Source organism: Aethalodelphis obliquidens, unplaced genomic scaffold (genome assembly GCF_003676395.1).
Source record: "Aethalodelphis obliquidens isolate GAN/ISIS:26980383/991018 unplaced genomic scaffold, ASM367639v1 scaffold23, whole genome shotgun sequence".
Taxonomy (NCBI): Eukaryota; Metazoa; Chordata; class Mammalia; order Artiodactyla; family Delphinidae; genus Aethalodelphis; species Aethalodelphis obliquidens.
Window position 1 is genome coordinate 20,110,165 of NW_020837967.1, and position 22,384 is coordinate 20,132,548.

The window sequence follows — 22,384 nt, forward strand, 5'->3', positions numbered from 1 at the left end:
CACATCCCGCATTCACCCTAATGCCCACCTCTACTCTATCACTAGGTCCGCCATCTGTCTCCCAGCTGCCCCAAGTCTGACCATCGCTCTCCATTTCTACCCCATCTAAGCAAACGTGGTCCTCACAGGGCTGAGCTGTCTGTGTTCCTGGCTTAGCACAGAGTCAGAATCCAAGAAACACCCGTCCGGCCACGGACCTGTGACCGTGGCAGAAGCCCAGAAATCAGAAGGGGCGGGCCAGGGTCTTGCTGGATCCTCTTGTTAAGATGCTACTGAGCATTTTTATCCAAGGATGGTCTCCCAACAACTGCGTCCCTCACAGCAGCCCGAGTGGAATTACCAGTGTGAGAAGTGGCCTGCTCTAACGCATACGCTGTACCAGAATCAATAGCACCGCCCAGCTCACGATACTGACCAGAGTACCTGATGTATCCCGGGTGAGAAGTGCTCTTAACAGCAGTCCAACCGTACAGCTGAACAGCTAAGCCACCACCTAAAGACCAATAAAGCCAGTGAGGCCTGAGGCTATGTACAAAGCCACAGTGCCTGTGAAGGGCACTGCATTTGGAAGGTGCTGAAGCCATCCTTGCTACCCTTGTGCTTTGCAGAAGTTCTCAGAGTTCCTTGATCTCCTCCTCCAGCTCCCGCTGGTAACGAAGGCAAAATCCAAACCCCCGTGGGCATTCACTGAAGTGATACCGTAGGCAAAGCTGCTTTTTAATAATTAAGCCTCGCACAAGCATGCCGTCTGTAGAGTCTGCTTCCCAGGATCCACACCCTTGGCTTAGTAGCTGTGAGATTCACAGCAAGGGCCTCATCTGATGAGAGTAACTCTCTCCAGGTGTGGTGGTGGGGATTCAAGGGGACCGTGTTTAGGACACAGCACGGCACCTAACAAACCTCATGCAATTTTAAAAACCAAACACAACAAAACAATTCACTACCAAAGGCTCTTGTGACTTTGTTGAATTAACATTTGTTAAGAAGAACCCTGGGTGTTGGAAAGGGAGCAGAAGTTCAATAACAGACCCCAAGAGAAAGTGAAATAGAGAAGCTCACAACTCAGGTCCTGGAGGATGTCCACGGCACAACGGGAGGGGCCACACAGGGAGGTCAAGGCGGGCTGCAGGCAGAGAGGTGGCAGGACCTGAAGGACATGCCCTTATTAGGGGGTGCTTTATGCATGGGTGGAGGGCTTTGGGGTTCCCGGGCTATAGGCCAAACTGGTCAATTCAAACCCCAAAGAGCAGGTTTTGGTAAACTTCACGGGAGAGTTTTCTAAAAGGCACACGAGGGAAGGCTCTGGGAAGCCAGAAGAAACCTATCACAAAAGCTGTTGGGAGGGTCCTACGAGGAACTCACTTTTTTTTTGCCAAGCTGCACGGCTTGTGGGATCTCAGTTCCCCAACCAGAGATCGAACTCGGACCCTCGGCACCGAGAGCGCAGAGTCCTAGTCACTGGACCGCCAGGCAATTCCCAGGAACTGACCCTTATTTGTGACGCTACGTGTGCCCACAGGAAGGGCTAGTGTCGTGCAAAGCTCCCACAGGCCACTTGGCCACGCAGCGTGGATGCCGAGGCAGCAGTATTATAAAGTACTTCTGCTAAATTCCCAAGAGCTCTCAAAAGAAACCTCCTCCAAACCAAAAATAAGACAGATCACTCACAGGGATATTCCACTCAGAGAACAAAAAAAACCAACAAAAACTCTGCAACATTCTCCCCCTCTCCCCAGAGAATCAAATCACAGTAGCTACTCACAACGCTTCGCGTCCTCTCCCCAAATCCCAAACGTTCTCCCCAGGCCTGCTCATTGCAGTCTTCTCTTTTCACTCCTGCCCCTTCCCCTTGCTCAGTCTGTTCTGTTCTCTCTGCCTCGCTGTAGCTCTCAGGTTTTTCCAATAGAAATGAAATCAGAATGTCTCTCAGCTCTTTCCCATCACCCAACCCCAAGGCTCAGAGCCTGGTGGCCAAAATGCAAATCTGTGACAGGTGGGAAAGCTTTGTCAGCTCCCACCTCACTTAAGCCGTCCTCCTGCCCTACCTGGCCTAAGGTGCTGCTCTCTTCTCCGTCTGGGACCCTGACGACACCACATGTCAGGCTGTCTGATATTGTCCCAGGGCTCTCAGATGTTCTCTTTTTTTAACTCTTTTCTCCTGTATGTTTCAGTTTGGGTAATTGCTATTAACCATCTTCAGGTTCACTGATTCTTTCCTCAGCTGTGTCAGGTCTCCTGATGAGCTTCACAAAGGAATGCCTCCTTGCTGTGGCTGCTTCTTTCTAGAATTTCTTTGGGGCTCTCACAGCCTTCATCTCTCTAATGAACTTCCCCGTTTGTTCATGCATGCCTACCTTTTCCATGAAATGCTTTGACATCTGAACCATAGGTCGTGTAAAGCCTGTGTCTGATAGTTCTGACATCTGGGTCGTATCTGAGTCTGATTCCTTGGATTGCTTTGGCCCTTGACAATGGAATTATTTTTTGCCTTCTTTTGTGTCTGATCAATTTTTTGGATTGAAAGCTAGATATCATGCACGAAACTGACATAAGTATTTTTTACACTTGGATTTGAGCACATCCCCTCTTCTGTCAGGCCATTAATGTGGGGAGTTGGGTCAATCCAGACTGGAGATGAGCTGTGTTTGGATTTTGTTGTTACTATGGTTACTCCAGGACAACACTGCTCCCAAGTTACTGTGTGCGTACTGTGGAGTCTGGGCTGCTGGAGAATTTTTCTCAATTTTCCCGTCTTCTCTATGCCTCATAGCACAGTCTCTCCCCAGGCTCGCGCCACTGACAGACAGCTGTTGCTTGGTACCCTATGTGAGGTGCTAGCCTCTGGGGTAACATGGGGAGTTCTTGGACATCCTAGCCAGTTTTCTTGGTTTTTGTATACAACTGTGGCCCCGGGGACTTCCTGGCAGTCCAGTGGTTAAGACTCTGTGCTTTCAATGCAAGGGGCACAGGTTCGATCCCTGGTCGGCGAACTAAGATCCCACGTGCCACATGGCATGCCTGAAAAAAAAAAAGAGAGCAAAAAGAAAAAAAAGAAAATGGAGCAAGAGAGAACTTCTATGGGAAACTGGTATTTAAAGGGAATTAGATGTGTAGTTGTGTTTCTCAAGCATATCCAATAAAAATGACTCATGATCTGTCACCTTTATTTAAACAAAGAAAAAGAACTGTAGCCCCAAGACCCTTTCCCACTCCTTCCCCAAGGGTAGAGGGTTAATGCTTCCATCCCCTACATCTATGGGTCTCCTCCTGCGCCTGGGGGTGGAAGTGTTTGATGCCCCGCCTCCAGCAGCTGAGGCCTGCTTAGTAGGAGGGGAAGACTTGGGCAGGGGGCAGGGTTAGTGCCCAGTTCATGGTCACATCCACTTTCCTGCTGCCCACCTGCCCCGCAGAGAAGGCTCTTTCTGGCCTCTCGCCTTGTTCCCAGTCTTTCTCGTGACACCCCTAGTGGGGGCCCATGGACGGGAGCCTGTGAGTCAGTGTGAACTGCATCTGACACACCACCCCACGCTTGGTCTCCAGCACTTGCACATTTTAGCGGATTTCTTCTTACCCACATGGACAGCAGGCACCCCTTCCTCCATGCTTTGCCCATGTGAGCCAGTCCACATGTACCACCTCTGCTTAGAGGGGCCTGACCTTCCCTGGAGTTCGGTTTCTAGTTTGCCTTGCAAACGCAGCTCTCTGATGGGCTCGAGAGAAGTTACGATGTTGCAGTCTGTTGGGCTTTTGTTCCTCCTTAGGCTACGAGTCATGTTCCTAGTTTTCTACATTCTGAGCAGAAGTGGGAATTCTTGCCTGGACGATTGAAACAACCCTTTGCCCCTTTCAGTCCCACATTACAATGTGTCCCTCACATTATACCCAGAGGGATAACAGTCAAGTTTGGTCATGATTTGCCTCCCTTAAATCCTCTTGGGGGCTTCCTGGCTGTCTTATGACCGAAGTCCTTCATGAGGCCTACACTTGGCCCTTGCTTGCTTTTTCTACCTCAGTTTGTCCCAATTCCCCATTCGCTCTTGGAACAATAGCCATTGGTTTGTGCTCATCTGTTCCCTCTTCCCCTGCTGCCTCTCTCCCCTTTGCCAAGTTTTTCCTATTTATTCAGATCTCAGGTCCATTTCCCAGGGAGTCCCTGCTTGATGACACCCTACCCCCACCTGTCAAGAGCTCACAGATGACCCTGAACTTGGTGACACATTTCTCCAGTCGTCCGATGATTTAATTAATGTCTGTCTCCCCAGCCAGTCTCTAAACTGCAGGAGGAAAGGGACTGTGCTTATTTATTCGAGTGTCCCTAGGGGCTAACACAGCACCCAGCACCGAGCTCAGTCAATATTTCCTGCTGTTGTGATTAAACTGAGAATTGGTAGAACCAACTCAGGGGCCCTGCTTCCATAAACCTGCTTCTCTTCTGTACACAGCAACCCTCTGCCGGACAACGGAGGGCTGGGGAATAGAGAGGTGGTCATTTGGGGGGAATGACGCTTAAAGATACTATATAACCAGCCTCACCCTGAGCTGGACTGGGTGCCCAGGTGCCATCCTGCTGCCACTGGCATTGTTCTAGAAGCCAGATGATCTTGGAAAATAGCCTGGACCACAGTGACTCTCAGACAGGTGCTGACAGGTAAGAACCATGGATAAAAAAATGTTTGTATTGCTGTAAATAGCAAAAGGGAAAGAAGTGAGGACACGCCATGTTTGATTTAAATGAAGTTATTAGGGCTTCCCTGGTGGCGCAGTGGTTGAGAGTCCGCCTGCCGATGCAGGGGACACGGGTTTGAGCCCTGGTCCGGGAAGATCCCACATGCCACGGAACAACTAAGCCAGGGTGCCACAACTACTGAGCTCTCATTCCACAACTACTGAAGACCGTGTGTCTAGAGCCCGTGCTCCGCAACAAGAGAAGTCACCGCAGTGAGAAGCCCGTGCACCGCCACTAAGACCCAACGCAGCCAAAAATATAAATAAATAAATTTTTTAATAAATAAATGAAGTTATTAATAGGAAAAGGTTCTGGGCATGTCTATTGTGAAAAGTTCCCACCCAGCTCTTCTATGTTTGCAGCTTTGATACACCCTCTGAGGCTGTTCTTTCTTGTGAGTTAACATGGCTCAACATGCATTACTGTATCTGAAGATACACCAGCGGATTTGGAAGGTGAAATTATTTTGATGGTTTGAGGTATTTTATTGAGATATCTGATGATTTTTCAGCTAATGTCAACTAGCGTTTACATGGAGTAGAAAATTGGCCCAAGTTTTATTTAGTGTAAATGGAGAGATGTTGGTTGTGTATGAAATGAGAGAAGGCAGGTAATACTGCTGTATACTGATAGGTCTCTGAGAAATTAAAAATACAGGATAGGGCTTCCCTGGTGGTGCAGTGGTTGAGAGTCCGCCTGCCGATGCAGGGGACACGGGTTCGTGCCCCGGTCCGGGAAGATTCCACATGCTGCGGAGTGGCTGGGCCCATGAGCCATGGCCACTGAGCCTGTGCGTCCAGAGCCTGTGCTCCGCAACGTGAGAGGCCACAATAGTGAGAGGCCCGCCTACCACAAAAAAAAAAAAAAAAATACAGGATATATGGAACCTGAGACCTTGGAAGTAACTCTATCACTGGTGGCAGCTCTTAGAAATGTAACATCTGGAAGTAAATCTTCTGTTGTTGGTGGTGCCATTTGTTGTTGAATATAATTCTGTTTCTTTTTAGCCTGGGAAGATGTAACCAGTGGAAGTTTTGATATTCGTGCGCTTCCAGGACGCCACTTTTACCTTTTGGAACCTTCCAACGAGATCTTCATCAAGAATTACATAACCAAGTCTCTAGAAGTATCAATGCTTCACTGTTGTTGGATATTTTCCCTCTAGGTCTTAAAATAGTCCAAATGATTATCCGATACTCCTCTTCAGTTTTCAGAGTAGCTTATGAGTTTGATTCAGAGATTGGAAAAAGATACATTTGCTACTGTCAGGGTGATTTGTTACCTACAAATGTATTTCCCCACAGAGCATTTAAGTATCTGGGGGATGAAAGACAAACCAGTCGAGAATACTTCTGGGAGGGTCTTTCTTCTTCATATTAGAATCTCATTTGAGTCTCATCTGTGGAAGCTCTGTCAATGAAGTTCCTGCTTGGTCAGTGATCCATTTCTTCCCTTCAGTTATTTTGACAGTGAAAATGATAGACAGGGGAAGTGCTTGAAATGAAATGATTGTTTCATAAACACACTGTGGCTCAAAGCCTGATCTCATCTTTTGAAATATAGGGTCATCCCATTCAATGAGGAAAAGCAGCCTACTGCTTTGTTAAAATAAGACAGTCCCGGGCTTCCCTGGTGGCACAGTGGTTTAGAGTCCACCTGCCGATGCAGGGGATACGGTTCGTGCACCGGTCCGGGAGGATCCCACATGCCACGGAGCGGCTGGGCCCGTGAGCCATGGCCGCTGAGCCTGTGCGTCCGGAGCCTGTGCTCCGCAACGGGAGAGGCCACAACAGTGAGAGGCCCGCGTACCACACACAAAAAAATTTTTTTAAAAATAAGACAGTCCCGACTAATCATTGCTGCCTGTCCTGGCAAGTCCTCGGAATGCCCATAGCCCTGGTTCTCCTCTAAGGGGTTCCTCCGATCTGGACTGCCCGTTGTCTCTGTGTGGTCCTGCTGTTGCTCTGGCAGTGACAGACGGGGACCCAGGGCGAGCCTACCATGGACAGCCCTTGGCGTACAGAGGGTCAAGCACACCCAACAGGCTGCCTCAGATGTAGGGAGAAAGCGCAACAGTTGGAAACAGGCAAGAATAAAAAGGGAAATACGGAAAATTATCTGAGACGGAGCAATGGCAGAACACTACAGACAGAATTCACAGGGAATGAAGAGGCGCCATATACCCAGAGCTGCGTGCATCCTGCGATCTCCAGCAATTCCCAAACCGTGTTCGTCTCTTGGAATCCCGGCTGTCCAATCGGTATCTTGATTTGTTATCTCCCACTGATCTTCGCAATAAACCCCCCTACTTCATGCAACCGATGTCTCTTCCTTATGGCTTAAACTGCTTGACACAGCATTATACACTAAAATGTCACCTTTTAAAGCATGGATATATTTAGGATCACATAATATGGGTTCATGTTTTTGTTATGATTTAAAAATAGTATATAGAGAGTCTTAGTACATAAGATTAAAGTGCACACAGGAGGTATTTTTTAGAATGTATCATTCCTTTTTAACCAAGTGCAAATAATATACATTTCATTATGGGGGCAGTTTTGGGTTTTGAGTTAGAATTCATGTAATAAAGTTGAGCTAAAAATAACCTCAAGTGAGATTACTACAAGCAACTATATGCCAATAAAATGGACAAACTAGAAGAAATGGCCAAATTCTTAGAAATGCACAACCTTCTGAGACTGAACCAGGAAGAAATAGAAAATACGAACAGACCAATCACAAGCACTGAAATTGAAACTGTGATTTAAAGTCTCCCAACAAACAAAAGCCCAGGACCAGATGGCTTCACAGGCGAATTCCATCAAACATTTAGAGAAGAGCTAACACCTATCCTTCTCAAACTCTTCCAAAATATAGCAGAGCGAGGAACACTCCCAAACTCATTCTATGAGGCCACCATCATCCTGATACCAAAACCAGACAAAGATGTCACAAAGAAAGAAAACTACAAGCCAATATCTCTGATGAACATAGATGCAAAAATCCTCAACAAAATACTAGCAAACAGAATCCAACAGCACATTAAAAGGATTATACACCATGACCAAGTGGGGTTTATTCCAGGAATGCAAGGATTCTTCAATATATGCAAAACAATCAATGTGATACACCATATTAACAACCTGAAGAATAAAAACCATATGATCATCTCAACAGATGCAGAAAAAGCTTTTGACAACATTCAACACCCATTTATGATAAAAGCTCTCCAGAGAGTAGGCATAGAGGGAACTTACCGCAACAGAATAAAGGCCATATATGACAAACACGGCCAACATCGTCCGCAATGGTGAAAAACTGAAACCATTTCCACTAAGATCAGGAACAAGACAAGGTTGCCCACTCTCACCACTCTTATTCAACATAGTTTTGGAAGTTTTAGCTACAGCAATCAGAGAAGAAAAAGAAATAAAAGGAATCCAAATCAGAAAAGAAGAAGTAAAGCTGTCACTGTTTGCAGATGACATGACACTATACTATAGAGAATCCTAAAGATGCTACCAGAAAACTACTAGAGTTAATCAATGAATTTGGGAAAGTAGCAGGATACAAAGTTAATGCACAGAAATCTCTTGCGTTCCTATACACTAATGATGAAGAATCTGCAAGTGAAATTAATAAAACACTCCCATTTACCATTGCAACAAAAAGAATAAAATATCTAGGAATAAACCTACCTAAGGAGACAAAAGACCTGTATGCAGAAAACTATAAGACACCGATGAAAGAAATTAAAGATGATACAAACAAATGGAGAGATATACCATGTTCTTGGATTGGAAGAATCAACATTGTGAAAATGACTCTACTACCCAAAGCAATCTACAGATTCAATGCAATCCCTATCAAACTACCACTGTCATTTTTCACAGAACTAGAACAAAAAATTTCACAATTTGTATGGAAACACAAAAGACCCCGAATAGGCAAAGCAATGTTGAGAAAGAAAAATGGAGCTGGAGGAATCAGGCTCCCTGACTTCAGACTATACTACAAAGCTACAGTAATCAAGACAGTATGGTACCAGCACAAAAACAGAAAGAGAGATCAATGGAACAGGATAGAAAGCCCAGAGATAAACCCACACACATGTGGTCACCTTATCTTTGATAAAGGAGGCAAGAATATACAGTGGAGAAAAGAGAGCCTCTTGAATAAGTGGTGCTAGGAAAACTGGACAGCTACATGTAAAAGAATGAAATTAGAACACTCCCCAACAGCATACACAAAAATAAACTCAAAATGGATTAAAGACCTAAATGTAAGGCCAGAGACTATCAAACTCTTAGAGGAAAACACAGGTAGAACACTCTATGATGTAAATCACAGCAAGATCCTTTTTGACCCACCGCCTAGAGAAATAGAAATAAAAACAAAAATAAACAAATGGGACCTAATGAAACTCAAAAGCTTTTGCGCAGCAAAGGAAACCATAAACAAGACGAAAAGACAACCCTCAGAATGGGAGAAAATATTTGCAAATGAAGCAACTGACAAAGGATTAACCTCCAAAATTTACAAGCAGCTCATGAAGCTCAATATCAAAAAAACAAACAACCCAATCCAAAAATGGGCAGAAGACCTAAATAGACCTAAATTTCTCCAAAGAAGATACACAGATTGCCAACAAACACATGAAAGCATGCTCAACATCATTAATCATTAGTGAAATGCAAATCAAAACTACAATGAGGTACCACCACACACTGGTCAGAATGGCCATCATTAAAAAATCTAGAAACAATAAATGCTGGAGAGGGTGCGGAGAAAAGGAAACACTCTTGTACTGTTGGTGGGAATGTAAATTGATACAGCCACTATGGAGAACAGTATGGAGGTTCCTCAAAAAAACTAAAAATAGAACTATCATACGACCCAGCAATCCCACTACTGTGCATATACCCTGAGAAAACCATAATTCAAAAAGAGTCATGTACCACAATGTTCATTGCAGCTCTATTTACAATAGCCAGGACATGGAAGCAACCTAAGTGTCCAACGACAGATGAATGGATAAAGAAGATGTGGCACATATATACAATGGAATATTACTCAGCCATGAAAAGAAACGAAATTGAGTTATTTGTAGTGAGGTGAATGGACCTAGAGTCTGTTATACAGAGTGAAGTAAGTCAGAAAGAGAAAAACAAATACCGTATGCTAACACATATATATGGAATCTAAAAAACAAAACAAAAAAAATTGTCATGAAGACCATTACTGTCAGCTTTTATACAGTATATGCTTTAAAATGGACGTAGGGTAACTACAGTTACCTCATTCAGTTCTTACACCCCTGTGAGACTGACATTTTCCCCCTACTCCACAGATGAGCTTAGCAAGCTTCGGTAACTTGCCTCAGGTTACCTAGTAAATAAGTCACCGAACGGGGACTGGAACCAGGTGTGCCTGTGACTGCCAAAGCCCTGTGTAAGTGTGAACCCCAGAGCTACACAGTGAAACAAAGAGTCTTGTGATTAGTTCTTAATAAACTGTTCTGATTATACCAGTAAGACCACCTCACTGCAGAAAAAAACAGAAGCCAAAAGAACAGCTGTTAATGTCTTTAGGCAAAACTTAGTAAGTTAAGTCCCCCACATACGAACGAGTTCCATTCTGACAGTGCGTCCGTAAGTCCAATTTGGTCATAAGTCCAACAACGTACCACCAGAACAACACTTTTTTAAGAAGAACTTTTAAAAATCACCTGAAAGGGCTTCCCTGGTGGCGCAGTGGTTGAGAGTCCGCCTGCCGATGCAGGGGACACGGGTTTGTGCCCTGGTCCGGGAAGATCCCACATGCTGCGGAGCGGCTGGGCCCGTGAGCCATAGCCGCTGAGCCTGCGCGTCTGGAGCCTGTGCTCGGCAACGGGAGAGGCCACAGTAGTGAGAGGCCCGCGTACCGTAAAAAAAAAAAAAAATCACCTGAAAATTAAAAAATTTCATTAAATATGTAGTTTCAGCATACCTCTAAATAAGAATTACAATTCATGTTACTAGCAAAAATATGGATGATACATAAAGAGTTAACCGTGCATTTCTCCCCAAAATATTAGGTCATGGTACCATTATGAAGTCTTCAAAAGGAAAATTTTCTCACATACTGAATTCTATATTCCATATTTTTCTATTAGCTCTTTTGCTTTAGAAATACAGGCACTCATGGCATCTGCCTTTGATAATCCTAGAAAGATACAAACAGATTGACTCACTGACCGATGTTATTGGGAAATTAAGAAGGTTTGTTTCACTTATTTAAAAATTAACCACCTTGTTGAGGTTCCAAGCTTCCCACTTAGCCTTGCCTTTTAGATTTAACAGTCCTGGACACTCTGCCAAAAGGAGGACAGATATATTTTCAGGGTTACTTTTTACTCTATGCTTCTAGAAATACTGTTCAGTGAAACGTATTGTTATTTTTTTAATGACAACCCAGTACCAGTATCTACATCTCCAATTACAGATTGTTTGTAGAGCCCATAGGGTTCTTTTAGTTCCTCACCATCTGGCCTGGTTTTCAGCTTCCTCATGTCTTTGGCCGCCTTTTCAAAATCAGCCTAAAGCAAAAAGGCACAAAGTGTGCATTTGCTAACTTTCGGCAGGTCCATTTGCTTTGGGGAAACGTAAAGAGGAGGAGGGAGCTTTCAAACAGAAATGAACTATTACTGCTCTGGTTCCACCAGAATTATCCTAACCTATTTTAATTCGTGGACACTTCCCCTGGTCCTTACCTGCTACATAGACAATGTACCCACGTATTAGATACGGAGAAATAAATAAAATTCTTAACACATTACTGACCACAGACGTATTAACACATCTTTTGTTACCCGAATGTTATTGACCAGAGACATTTCAATATTCATTTACATAACAAATCGCTGGCCACAGGCGTTAGTTTCTGCAAAAATCTCCTGGTCAGCAATGAGTTAATATTTAAAATGTTTAATTTATCTATGTTTAAAAACTGAAGAAGACATGAATAAATGGAAAGATATTCCATGTGCATGGATAGGAAGAAATAATAGTAGTAAAATGTTCATCCTACCCAAAGTCATCTATCAATACAAATTCAACTCAATCCCTATCAAAATTCCAATGGCATTTTTCACAGAAATAGAAAAAGCAATCCTAAAATGTGTATGGAGTCATAAAAGCCAAAGCAATCTTGAGAAAGAAGAACAAAGTTGGAGGCATCATAATTCCTGATTTCAAACAATATTACAAGCTATAGTAAGCAAAACAGTATGGTATTGGCATTAAAAACAGACACATAGATCAATGAAACAGAATCAAGAGCCCAGAAATAAACCCTTTGTAATTTATGACAAAGGAGCCAAGAATATACAATGGGGAAAGGACAGTGTCTTCAATTAACGGTGCTGAGAAAACTGAAGAGAACATGCAAAAAAAATGAAACTGGACCCACCCCAACTTACACCATATACAAAAAACAACTCAAAACGAATTAAAAATTTGAATGTAAGGCTTAAAACTGTAAAACAACTAGAAAAAGACAGAGAATAAGCTCCTTGACATCAATCTTAATGCTTTATTTTGGATTTGACACCAAGAGTAAAACTAGCTAAAGCAAAAATAAACAAAAGGGACTACATCGAACAAAAAAAGCTTCTGCACAGCAAAGGAAACCATAAACAAAATGAAAAGGCTGAGTGGGACAAAATATTTGCAAATCATATGTCTAAGGGGCCTTTGAATATATATATTCAAAATATATAAAGAACTCATATGACTCAAAAGCAAAAAAAAAAAGCAAAAGAAAACAATTTGATTTAAAAATAGCCAGGAGATTTTTCCACAGAAGACATACAGGTGGCCACATCATTAACCAACAGGGAAATGTAAAGCAAAACAACAGTGAGAGGGCTTCCCTGGTGGCGCAGTGGTTGGGAGTCCGCCTGCCGTTGCGGGGGACGCGCGTTCGTGCCCCGGTCCGGGGGGATCCCGCGTGCCGCGGAGCGGGTGGGCCCGTGGGCCATGGCCGCTGGGCCTGCGCGTCCGGGGCCTGTGCTCCGCGGCGGGAGAGGCCACAGCAGTGAGAGGCCCGCGTAACGCAAAAAAAAAAAAAAACAACAGTGAGATATCACGTCATACCTGTCAGAATGGCTATCATCTAAGAGACAAGAAATAACAAACGTTGAGGAGGGTGTGGAGAAAAGGAAACCCTATACGCTGTTGGTGGGACTGTAAATTGGTGCAGGCACTGTGGAAAACAGTATGAAGTTTCCTCAAAAAATTTAAAAAATAACTACCATACGATCCAGCAATCCCACTTCTGGGTATTTATCTAAAGGAAATGAAATCACTATCTCAAAGGGATATCTGCACCCACTGTGTACACTGCAGCTGTATTTACAATAGCCAAGACGTGGAAGCAACCTAAGTATCCATTGATGGATGAATGGATAAAGAATGTGTTATATATATATATACATATATACATATATACATATATATATATATACATATGTATATATATAATATTCCATTATATAGATATAACAGAATATTAATCAACCATGAAAAAGAAGGAGATATCGGGCTTCCCTGATGGTGCAGTGGTTGGGAGTCCACCTGCCGATGCAGGGGACGTGGATTAGTGCCCCGGCCCGGGAAGATCCCACATGCCGCGGAGCGGCTGGGCCCATGAGCCATGGCCACTGAGCCTGTGCTCCGCAACGGGAGAGGCCCCAACAGTGAGAGGCCCATGTACCACAAAAAAAAAAAAAAAAAAGAAGGAGCTATCGACATTTGCAACAATATGGATGGACTTGGAGGACATTATGCTAAGTGAAATAAGTCAGACGCAGAAAGATAAATACTGTATGATCTCACTTATATGTGGAATCTAAAAATAAAAAGAAATTAATAGAAACAGAGAGCAAATCGGTAGTTGCCAGAGGTGGGGGGAAGAATGGTTGAAGATGGTGAAAAGGTAAAAGAAAAACATGCAAAAAAATTATATGAGAAATTCCAACGCAAAGTTTTTCTCATAAGTTAGAAGTATATAAATACAAGTTTCTATTAATTTTTTTAGATGGCATTACCTTCACTTTCTCGATCACCCTCATGAGCACGTCCTCCTCTTCTTCCAAAATCTACACTTTGCTGTATGCAATAGCTTTGCTGCCAATGAATATCTTTGTCCAGGGCATTCATCTCCCAGTGCCTCTCTGCCCACATGCTTCAACAGCAGTTTTATTTATACCTATTGAGTGGGCTAGCTAGTTTCTGAGGGCAGTACTTCTGATTGCGCTGAGTTGCCTGTATAGATTCCTTTAAAAATTGAGACCAAAACTTCTAAGACTTATTTCAATTGATTTCCAGAAAAGAGAAGTTGTTCAGTCAACTTAGCTGATTAGTAAAAAGAAACTGACTTCCCGGAAATTCTGTATATAAATATACTGAATAATAAACCTGTCCTCCCCATTCATGACTTACCTCTGAAAACCCTGACCTGCCTAGTTCCCAAGGCGCTAGGATTGGCCCAGCGTTCTCAGCCCGGGGCTCGGCCAGCAGTCATCCCCTTCCCCTGTACTGTTCCACATAGGGATAAGGTGCTCCTAGCAGATTTATTCCTTTCTCCTTTTAACCTCTTAGTTTATATACAAAGGCTTTGCTGATTACTTTGAACAATGGAATTGTTCCATTCTTTTTTTTCTCCATTTTTTCCCATTCTTTTCTTTTTTCCATTCTTGTGTTATTTGTTTGAAATCAGGAGTAAGCGGGAATTGTCAGCAGCCTGGGTATGAAACAAGAGAGGTTCAAAGAAGCATTCTACCCCTACCCACTACTTTCCTTCTCTGAAGCCAGAGCCCCCTTTTGATCCAAAGACCTGGTAGAGAAAGTGGAGAGACCACTGTGACATCAGAATCCCTGTGATCTCAGCAGAGTTGCTGGGTAAAACTTCCATCAAGCCCCAAAGACAGGACAGTAGCACAACTAGAATAGTTGTATTGCGATGAACAAAAATCACTTGTAAGCCAGAGACCAGGGTCTCTACCCTAAATATCCTTGAAAATAGCCCAGCCACCTAATCAATCCTTATGGGGATCTGAGAAGTGTGGGTACATGTGACTAGGATGAAGCACAGACCCCCTGCCTCATCTGAGTTTTTTTCTAGGAAATTGTCAGCTGCTTTATAGATAATATCATGGTTAAGAACACAAGCCCTGGACCTAGACTGCCTTGGTTTGACTCTCAGCTTCAGCACTTAAGAGCTGGGTGGGTGGTGGTCTTGGGCAGGTTACTTAACCTCTGTGTGTCTGTTTCTTCATCTGAAATATGGGACAATATGCTACAATACCACCACCCACCCACTTGTAAAACTTATTTATGAGGATATAAGTTGACAACAACACACGCAAAATATTTTAAATAGTGCCTGGCACATAATGAGTGTTCAATAAAGTACAGCTGCTACAATTTTTATTATAAGGCTTTTTGAAAAAAAAAGTTCTAGAATAAAATGCAAAAAGTACTTGCAATGAAACAAGATGTGAAAAGTGCTTTTTATGATTTAACAAAGGATACAGCATTGTTAGTATACACTCAGCTTTTAGAAAACAATGAATAGAAAATATATACTAAAACGTGTCAATACTAATTGCCTCTGATTATTGGTAAGTTTCCTGTTTGTTTGTTTACTGTCTGTACTCTCTAAATTTCCTATAATGTGCACATATCATGTCTATAACAAGGACAAAGTTAAAATGCTACATTACTGCCCTCAGCTTCCTAAGGGCAGAGCAGGGCTAGGCTGTCCAGAGGCATAGGGATCCTCCCCTGCAGGGTTGGCAGGCATCTCAGGTGTTGTTTGCTGTCAAGTCTCATGCCATTTTCCAATGACAGCAACTCAGTTCCTTTTGGCAAGCTAAGACTCGATTAGAATTCTAAGGCTTCTTAAAAACCATGCTAAGTCCCTGCCTTCCAGGAAGGAGTTTCTGGAAAATTGTGCTTCACGTTTTGAGGGTAGGGAACCATTTGGTGATCCCATGAATGTCTCGGACCCGCTCCACACAAGAATGCAGCCCCTGACAGTTTCCCAGGCAATTTCAGGGGTCCCCTCCCTCCTCCCTCCCCAGGTAGAGAGAAGCCCATTCCAGAGCAGGGCCCAGGACCGCTCTTCCTCTCCAGCATGCCCTTCCCTAGCGTCCCGACTTGATACACTCCTGCTGTACGTGGTAGTTCCAATGTACAGCTCCCCCAGTCCAACCACGACGAGCTGCCGTGGGAAAAACATCGGCCTTGCGTCAGGAACCTGGATTTGAATCTAGCTTTGAGACACACTGCCACGGGACTCTGCACAAGCAATGAAGTTCCTCTGAGATTCAGCTTCGGCCAAAAAAAGGATAATATCAACCTCAGCAGGGAAGTGTGAGGATTAAACAAGATTAATAACGTAGATAGTCTTGATTTCATTCTGTTAACTCTGCCCACCCAGAGCTCATCACTTGTATCGTACTATTCGCCACGCATCGAACACCCCTGATGGGCCAGGCCTTGGTGGAGCACACAGGGGTGAGCAAGGCAGCCGGCTCTCACAGATCTAGGCATCTAGCGGGAGATGAGCAGGTCACAGTGACCTGGGATACCTGCTCTAACGGAGGAGCAGTGGGTGTTCTGGGACCACAGAGGAAGGAGCAGCAGCGGGTGTGGAAGAAGCTTCGCAGAGTAGATGGTGCTTAGCTGAGCCTGGGGGGGTCAGCGCCTGGGGGATGGACAGAGGCAGGGAAGGGTTCCAGGCAGCCCCGGACAGCATTTATTAGGACCTGGCACAAAGTCTGCTGGAAACGTATTTATTTGTTCCCCCACGCAACCATGCTAGAGGACAGGCACAAACATTCATCTTGGTAGCAAGAGCCTTGGCAGGTGGTAGGAACCCATCTGAGCCCTGTGCCTCCTTGTTGAAGGAATGCATGATACGTGAGTGGATATTAGGAGGGCCTGAGAGTTACCATAGGTGAGCAACAGCTTTAGAGGTACAGCTGTTTACATTCGATTCCAAGCATTCTGGGCCAAAGGGAAAGTTTCATGTTCCCGCGCTGCTGTAGAGCTGGGCTCAATGCTTTTGGTGAGCAATTTCAGCCTCCGCTGAGCTGACTCTCCTGGAGCTGGGTCCTCAGCATCCCGGCTGAATGTGCGTGCACTTCATTTCCCCCGCATCTGTACTCGAGGCTCTTCAAAACAACTGCCTGAAGGCCTCTCCTCAGACCTTCTGTTCATGTTTTCAGGTTTCACAAGGCCCCCTGACCCCGCCCCTAATGTAGCAGTGACCCCCGTGTCACCACCGACACTCGCATCGGGTGCATCCTGCCATGCACCCAATGCAGACATTTAAAACATTTTAAAGAATATTTAGTTTTGACAAAACGCTCATAATACAAAAAAAAAAGAGCAAAACTATATAAATAGCAAAATCGGTATGTGTATAAACACGCACATATATATGCACATGCGCACATAGACAGTTAACGTGGTTATCACTTGGGTGAAGGAATACCTGATGGTTTTACCTTATATTTGTGCTTTCCTGAAAATTTCCACACTGAACATTTTTTTCCCAAAGATCATAAAAACAGTATTTTTAGATCGTGGATTTCCAGACTGCACTTGCCTGGGAGAGCCCCTGGACACACCAAGGAACAAGGGGCGCGGGTGAGACCGCAGGCGCCTACACCTTCTTCTCCAGGATGGGAAGAGCCGGAGGATCTTCCCGGAGCAACTCGGCGCCCGCCCTCCCCCTCGGCCCATGCCTATTTTGCGTCTAACCAATCCCCGGGGTTCACAAGAGTTGCCATAGGGAGCTAGGTTCGCCGTCAACAGCTGGCACCGCCGCTGGCTACCGGCAACCACGGGGCGGTCGCGATGGGGTGGGCGTGTCTCGGGGTCCCCGCAGACGGCTTGCGGGGGCGAGAACCCTGGGCGGCCCGAAGCGCCGTGCCATCCGGGGGGTATCACGCCGGCCCCACGCCCCACTCGAGCGCTTCCCTGCAGGAAGCACGCCTCTCCCCACCCCCCGCGGCCGGCGCACCCCCAGCTCACCTGCGGGGATACGGTTGCGCGACGCCCGAACGCTGCGCCACCCCAGGCGCTGGGCTCCCCCGACGCCGTGCCCCGCCGCTCCTTAAACGGCAGCGCGCCTCCGCCCGCCGGTTCCCATTGGCCGTGCTCTCGGGCCCGGCCGTCTCCCATTGGTCGCTGCCCTTGGAGGGCGGGGCTGGGCGGTGAGCGGCGCCCGCCCTGCCCGCGGCGCCTGGCTGGGCAAAGCTAAGGGACAGGAATTCAAATGAGTTCTACTCCGCCTCTGACTCGCTGCCCTGTTCTTTCTCAAGAAGTTGTTTGCAGGAAATCCAGAGAGGTCTGTCTCCCCGGGGCACGGACCTCACTTGGGATTTCTTTTGATATGTATCTCTGTCCTCTGCATGATTCCTAAAAACCTGGAAGGCAGGCGGGTGTTTCTTCAGACCTCTCTGGTCTCCCCACCGGTCTCTACGCACAGCCCATCAGGAATGAAAAAGGCTGGTGGTAGTTTGTCTCTTTTCTCCTCGTTAGGCCACTTAGATTCTGAATACGCGCTGCAAACACCCCGAATTAGGGTAAAAGCACAGGACTCTTCAAGTTGACCCCATTCTCCAGGGGAACAAACCCAGTGTCACTCCAAGTCTGCAGACACAGAATGGGGTTTTGATTCACATTTGATTAAATTTTCAAAGAACTGGAACTGCATTTTGTGGTCTTCCGAGGAGTTCATTTCGGACTCTATATTTACATAGAAGCCTTAGTGGGGCAAAGTGACTGGAAGAAACGGCAAACTTAGTTTTAAGAAAGTTACTGATTTGAAATGTCTAACAATGCAACAACGTATAGCAATTCGAGGCCCCGAAACACCGTAGCTTGTTTTTGCATAAAATTACATTTAAAAATTCTTTGCTATTTTTTCATGTAAATCCCTTGATTTTTTATTTTCTCCTCGAAAATATTTTCATGGTGAAATCAATGAGTTTCCAAATAAAGAACAAAAACAAATTTTAGAAAAATATACTGGGGGGAATTCCCTGGCAGTCCAGTGGTTAGGACTCTGCACTTTCACTGCTGAGGGCCCCATTCGATCCCTGGTGATCCCTGGTTGGGGAACTAAGATCCCACAAGCCTTGTGGCGTGGCCAAAAAAAAAAAAAGAAAAGAAAGAAAAGAAGAGAAAGAAAAATGTACTGGGCAGGATTTTTTTTTTCTTTCTAATTTCCCGACTATGAGAAACACAAAGGCGCAAAGGAAACAGCAGCTTAAGAACAGCGAGCGCTCTTGTCTGCTGGGGAGAGCCCTGTTTATCAGTGTGTCAGCAGGGAAATACTGCAGTGAGGTCCAATATCGGTGTGCATTTGCAGCCGAGATAATTTGGCATTATAGTCATTATAAGAAATCAGAAGAAGAGGAGAGAAAAGATATACTGTGCTCCATTTTATCCTCTAAGTCTAGAAGGTTCTTTTAAGAACTCTTTTCAAAACATGTTCTTCTCTTGAGTTACCATCCTCCGACTGGATGCCAGAGCCATTGATGGCCTGTCTCAAGGAGCAAAAAGAAAGAGACAATGGAAACACTGGTGTCCTCTATTCAGCGATAATAACATACTAGGTATAGTGAAAACTCAGCTTTGTGGAACCCTTAGGGAGTCAGTCAAGTTGGACAATCAAGTTCTTTTTTTTTTTTTTACTATGTAATTAAATATTGATTATAAACCAGTATGCATACATACATAAGTAAAATTTTAAAAATAAAGGGCACATGTATGAACATACCGCCAGTTTAAGAAACAGAACATTCCCTTTACCTTTGTGACTCTCCTCTTTCCAATCCATCCTATCTGCCTTATTCATTCATTCATTCATTCAAATAGTTACTGAGTGCCAACATGAGCCAGGCACCATTCTAGGTTTCTGAGAATCATCAGTCAGCAAAACAAACAAGGATCCCTATCCCTGTGTCACATCCTGGTAGGGGATGACAGATAATAAACACATATAATAAGCAAATTATATAGTCTATTAAAAGATGTTAGGTGATAGGTGTTATTTTTAAAAAGAGCAGAGAAAAGGGATGGAGTATCTTGTGTATGTGGAGTGAGGAGATGACTTGCAACTGTAAATACAGTAATCAGGGTATGCCTCTTGGGAAGATGACATTTGAGTAAAAACTGAAGGAGATGAGGGAGCTGACCTGGAAGATCCCTGGGGAAGTGTTTCCCTTGCAAAAGCAGCGTCCAGTACAAAGTCCCTAAGGAATGAGCTTCCTGGCAGATGTGAGGAACAGCGAGGGGCCGGCGTGGCCAGAGCAGAGGAGCAAGAGAGGAGGTGAGAGCGAAAGAGACGGAGACCAGATCATATGAGACCTTGCACAAAGGCATCTGGCTTCAAGCGGGAGTGAAACAGAACCACTGAATGGTTTTGAGTGAGGACTGACATGATCTGACTTACTTTTTTAAAGGATCACTCCTGTTGCTATGACTACAAAGAACACGGTTGGAAGCAAGATTCTTACTGTAATAATAATCCAGGGGAGAACTTATGGGGGTCTCCAACTCAGGTCGTAGCAGCAGAGGTAGTGAGAAGTCGTTCAGATTCTGGATGTATTTTGAAGGTAGAGTCAACAGGAGTCCCTGAGAGATTCTACGTGCAATGTGAGAAAGAGAGGCGTCAGGATAACTCCAAGATGCTTGCCCTGAGTAACCGGAAGGACCATAGGTGGAGTAGGCTTGGTGGGGTGGCAAAGATCAGAAGTGGAGTTTTGGACATGCTGCGTTTGAGATATCAGACATCCAAGTGGAGACGCCGAATAGGCAGGTAGATATTCAAGTCTCGACTGGGCTGGGTATGTAAATCTGGGACTCATGGTCATAGAGATGGTGTTTAGAACCTGGAGACAGGATGGCCCTAGAAAAGAAATGTGTATAGAGGAGAAAAGGAGAGAGAACTGAGGAGTGAGCCATGGGAAATCCCAACACCAAATGTTTGGGGAGAAGAGGAAGAAGGAGCAAAGGAGGCAGAGAAGTGATCACTCAAGTAAGAGAAAAACCAACAGAATGCGGTGCTGAGAAAGCTTAAGGAGTGAGAAAGTGTGTTAGGCTAGATGAGGACTGAGAATTAACAACGGGATTTAGGTCATTGTCAAGATCACTGATGACCTAAAGGGACGTTGTGATGCAGTCATCGCGGGAGGGGGGCAAGCCTGATTAGAGTGGGTTTAGGAGCAAACATGAGGTGCAACATAGAATAGTTAGAATCGTTTTTTGGCCTCTGCATTTGTTTATCCCTCCACCTACACCACACTGTCTTCTTTTTGGGGGGGTGGGGGGTGCGTTGTGTCTTTGTTTCTGCCACACGGGCTTTCTCTAGTTGCGGCGAGCGGGGGCTACTCTTCCTTGCGGTGCACGGGCTTCTCATTGCAGTGGCTTCTCTTGTTGCGGAGCACAGGCTCTAGGTGAGCGGGCTTCAGTAGTTGTGGTGCACGTGGGATCTTCCCAGACCAGGGACTGAACCTGTGTCCCCTGAATTGGCAGGCGGATTCCTTTTTTTTTTTTTTTTTTAAACACCTTTATTGGAGTATAATTGCTTTACAATGGTGTGTTAGTTTCTGCTGTATAACAAAGCGAATCAGCTATACATATACATACATCCCCATATCCCCTCCCTCTTACGTCTCCCTCCCACCCTCCCTATCCCACCCCTCTAGGTAGTCACAAAGCACTGAGCTGATCTCCCTGTGCTATGCTGCTGCTTCCCACTAGCTAGCTATTTTACGTTTGGTAGTGTGTATATGTCCATGCCTCTCTCTCACTTCGTCTCAGCTTACTCTTCCCCCTCCCTGTGTCCTCAAGTCCATTCTCTACGTCTGCATCTTTATTCCTGTCCTGCCCCTAGGTTCTTCAGAACCCTTTTTTTTTTTTAGATTCCATATATATGTGTTCGCATATGGTATTTGTTTTTCTCTTTCTGACTTACTTCACTCTGTATGACAGACTCTAGGTCCATCCACCTCACTACAAATAACTCAATTTCGTTTCCTTTTATGGCTGAGTAATGTTCCATTGTACATATGTGCCACATCTTCTTTATCCATTCATCTGTCGATGGACACTTAGGTTGCTTCCATGTCCTGGCTATTGTAAATAGAGCTGCAATGAACATTGTGGTACATGACTCTTTTTGAATTATGGTTTTCTCAGGGTATATGCACAGTAGTGGGATTGCTGGGTCGTATGGTAGTTCTATTTTTAGTTTTTTTGAGGAACCTCCATACTGTTCTCCATAGTGGCTGTTATCAATTTACATTCCCATCAACAGTGCAAGAGGGTTCCCTTTTCTCCACACCTTCTCCAGCATTTATTCTTTGTAGATTTTTTGATGACGGCCATTCTGACCAGTGTGAGGTGATACCTCATTGTAGTTTTGATTTGCATTTCACTAATGATTAATGATGTTGAGCATCCTTTCATGTGTTTGTTGGCAATCTGTATGTCTTCTTTGAAGAAATATCTATTTAAGTCTTCTGCCCATTTTTGGATTGGGTTGTTTGTTTTTTTGATATTGAGCTTCATGAGCTGCTTGTAAATTTTGGCG

General features: G+C 44.7%; 1 protein-coding gene across 1 annotated transcript; it reads right to left on the reverse strand.

The window, feature by feature from the left end:
- Positions 1-10,859: 10,859 nt before the first annotated feature.
- ACBD7 (acyl-CoA binding domain containing 7) lies at positions 10,860-13,841 on the reverse strand. The gene is made up of 4 exons (XM_027121496.1): positions 13,818-13,841; positions 11,189-11,306; positions 11,021-11,081; positions 10,860-10,935 (listed from the first exon to the last, which is right to left on the reverse strand). Exons 1-4 carry the CDS (start codon positions 13,839-13,841, stop codon positions 10,860-10,862), a joined length of 279 nt encoding a protein of 92 aa, XP_026977297.1.
- Positions 13,842-22,384: the final 8,543 nt, after the last annotated feature.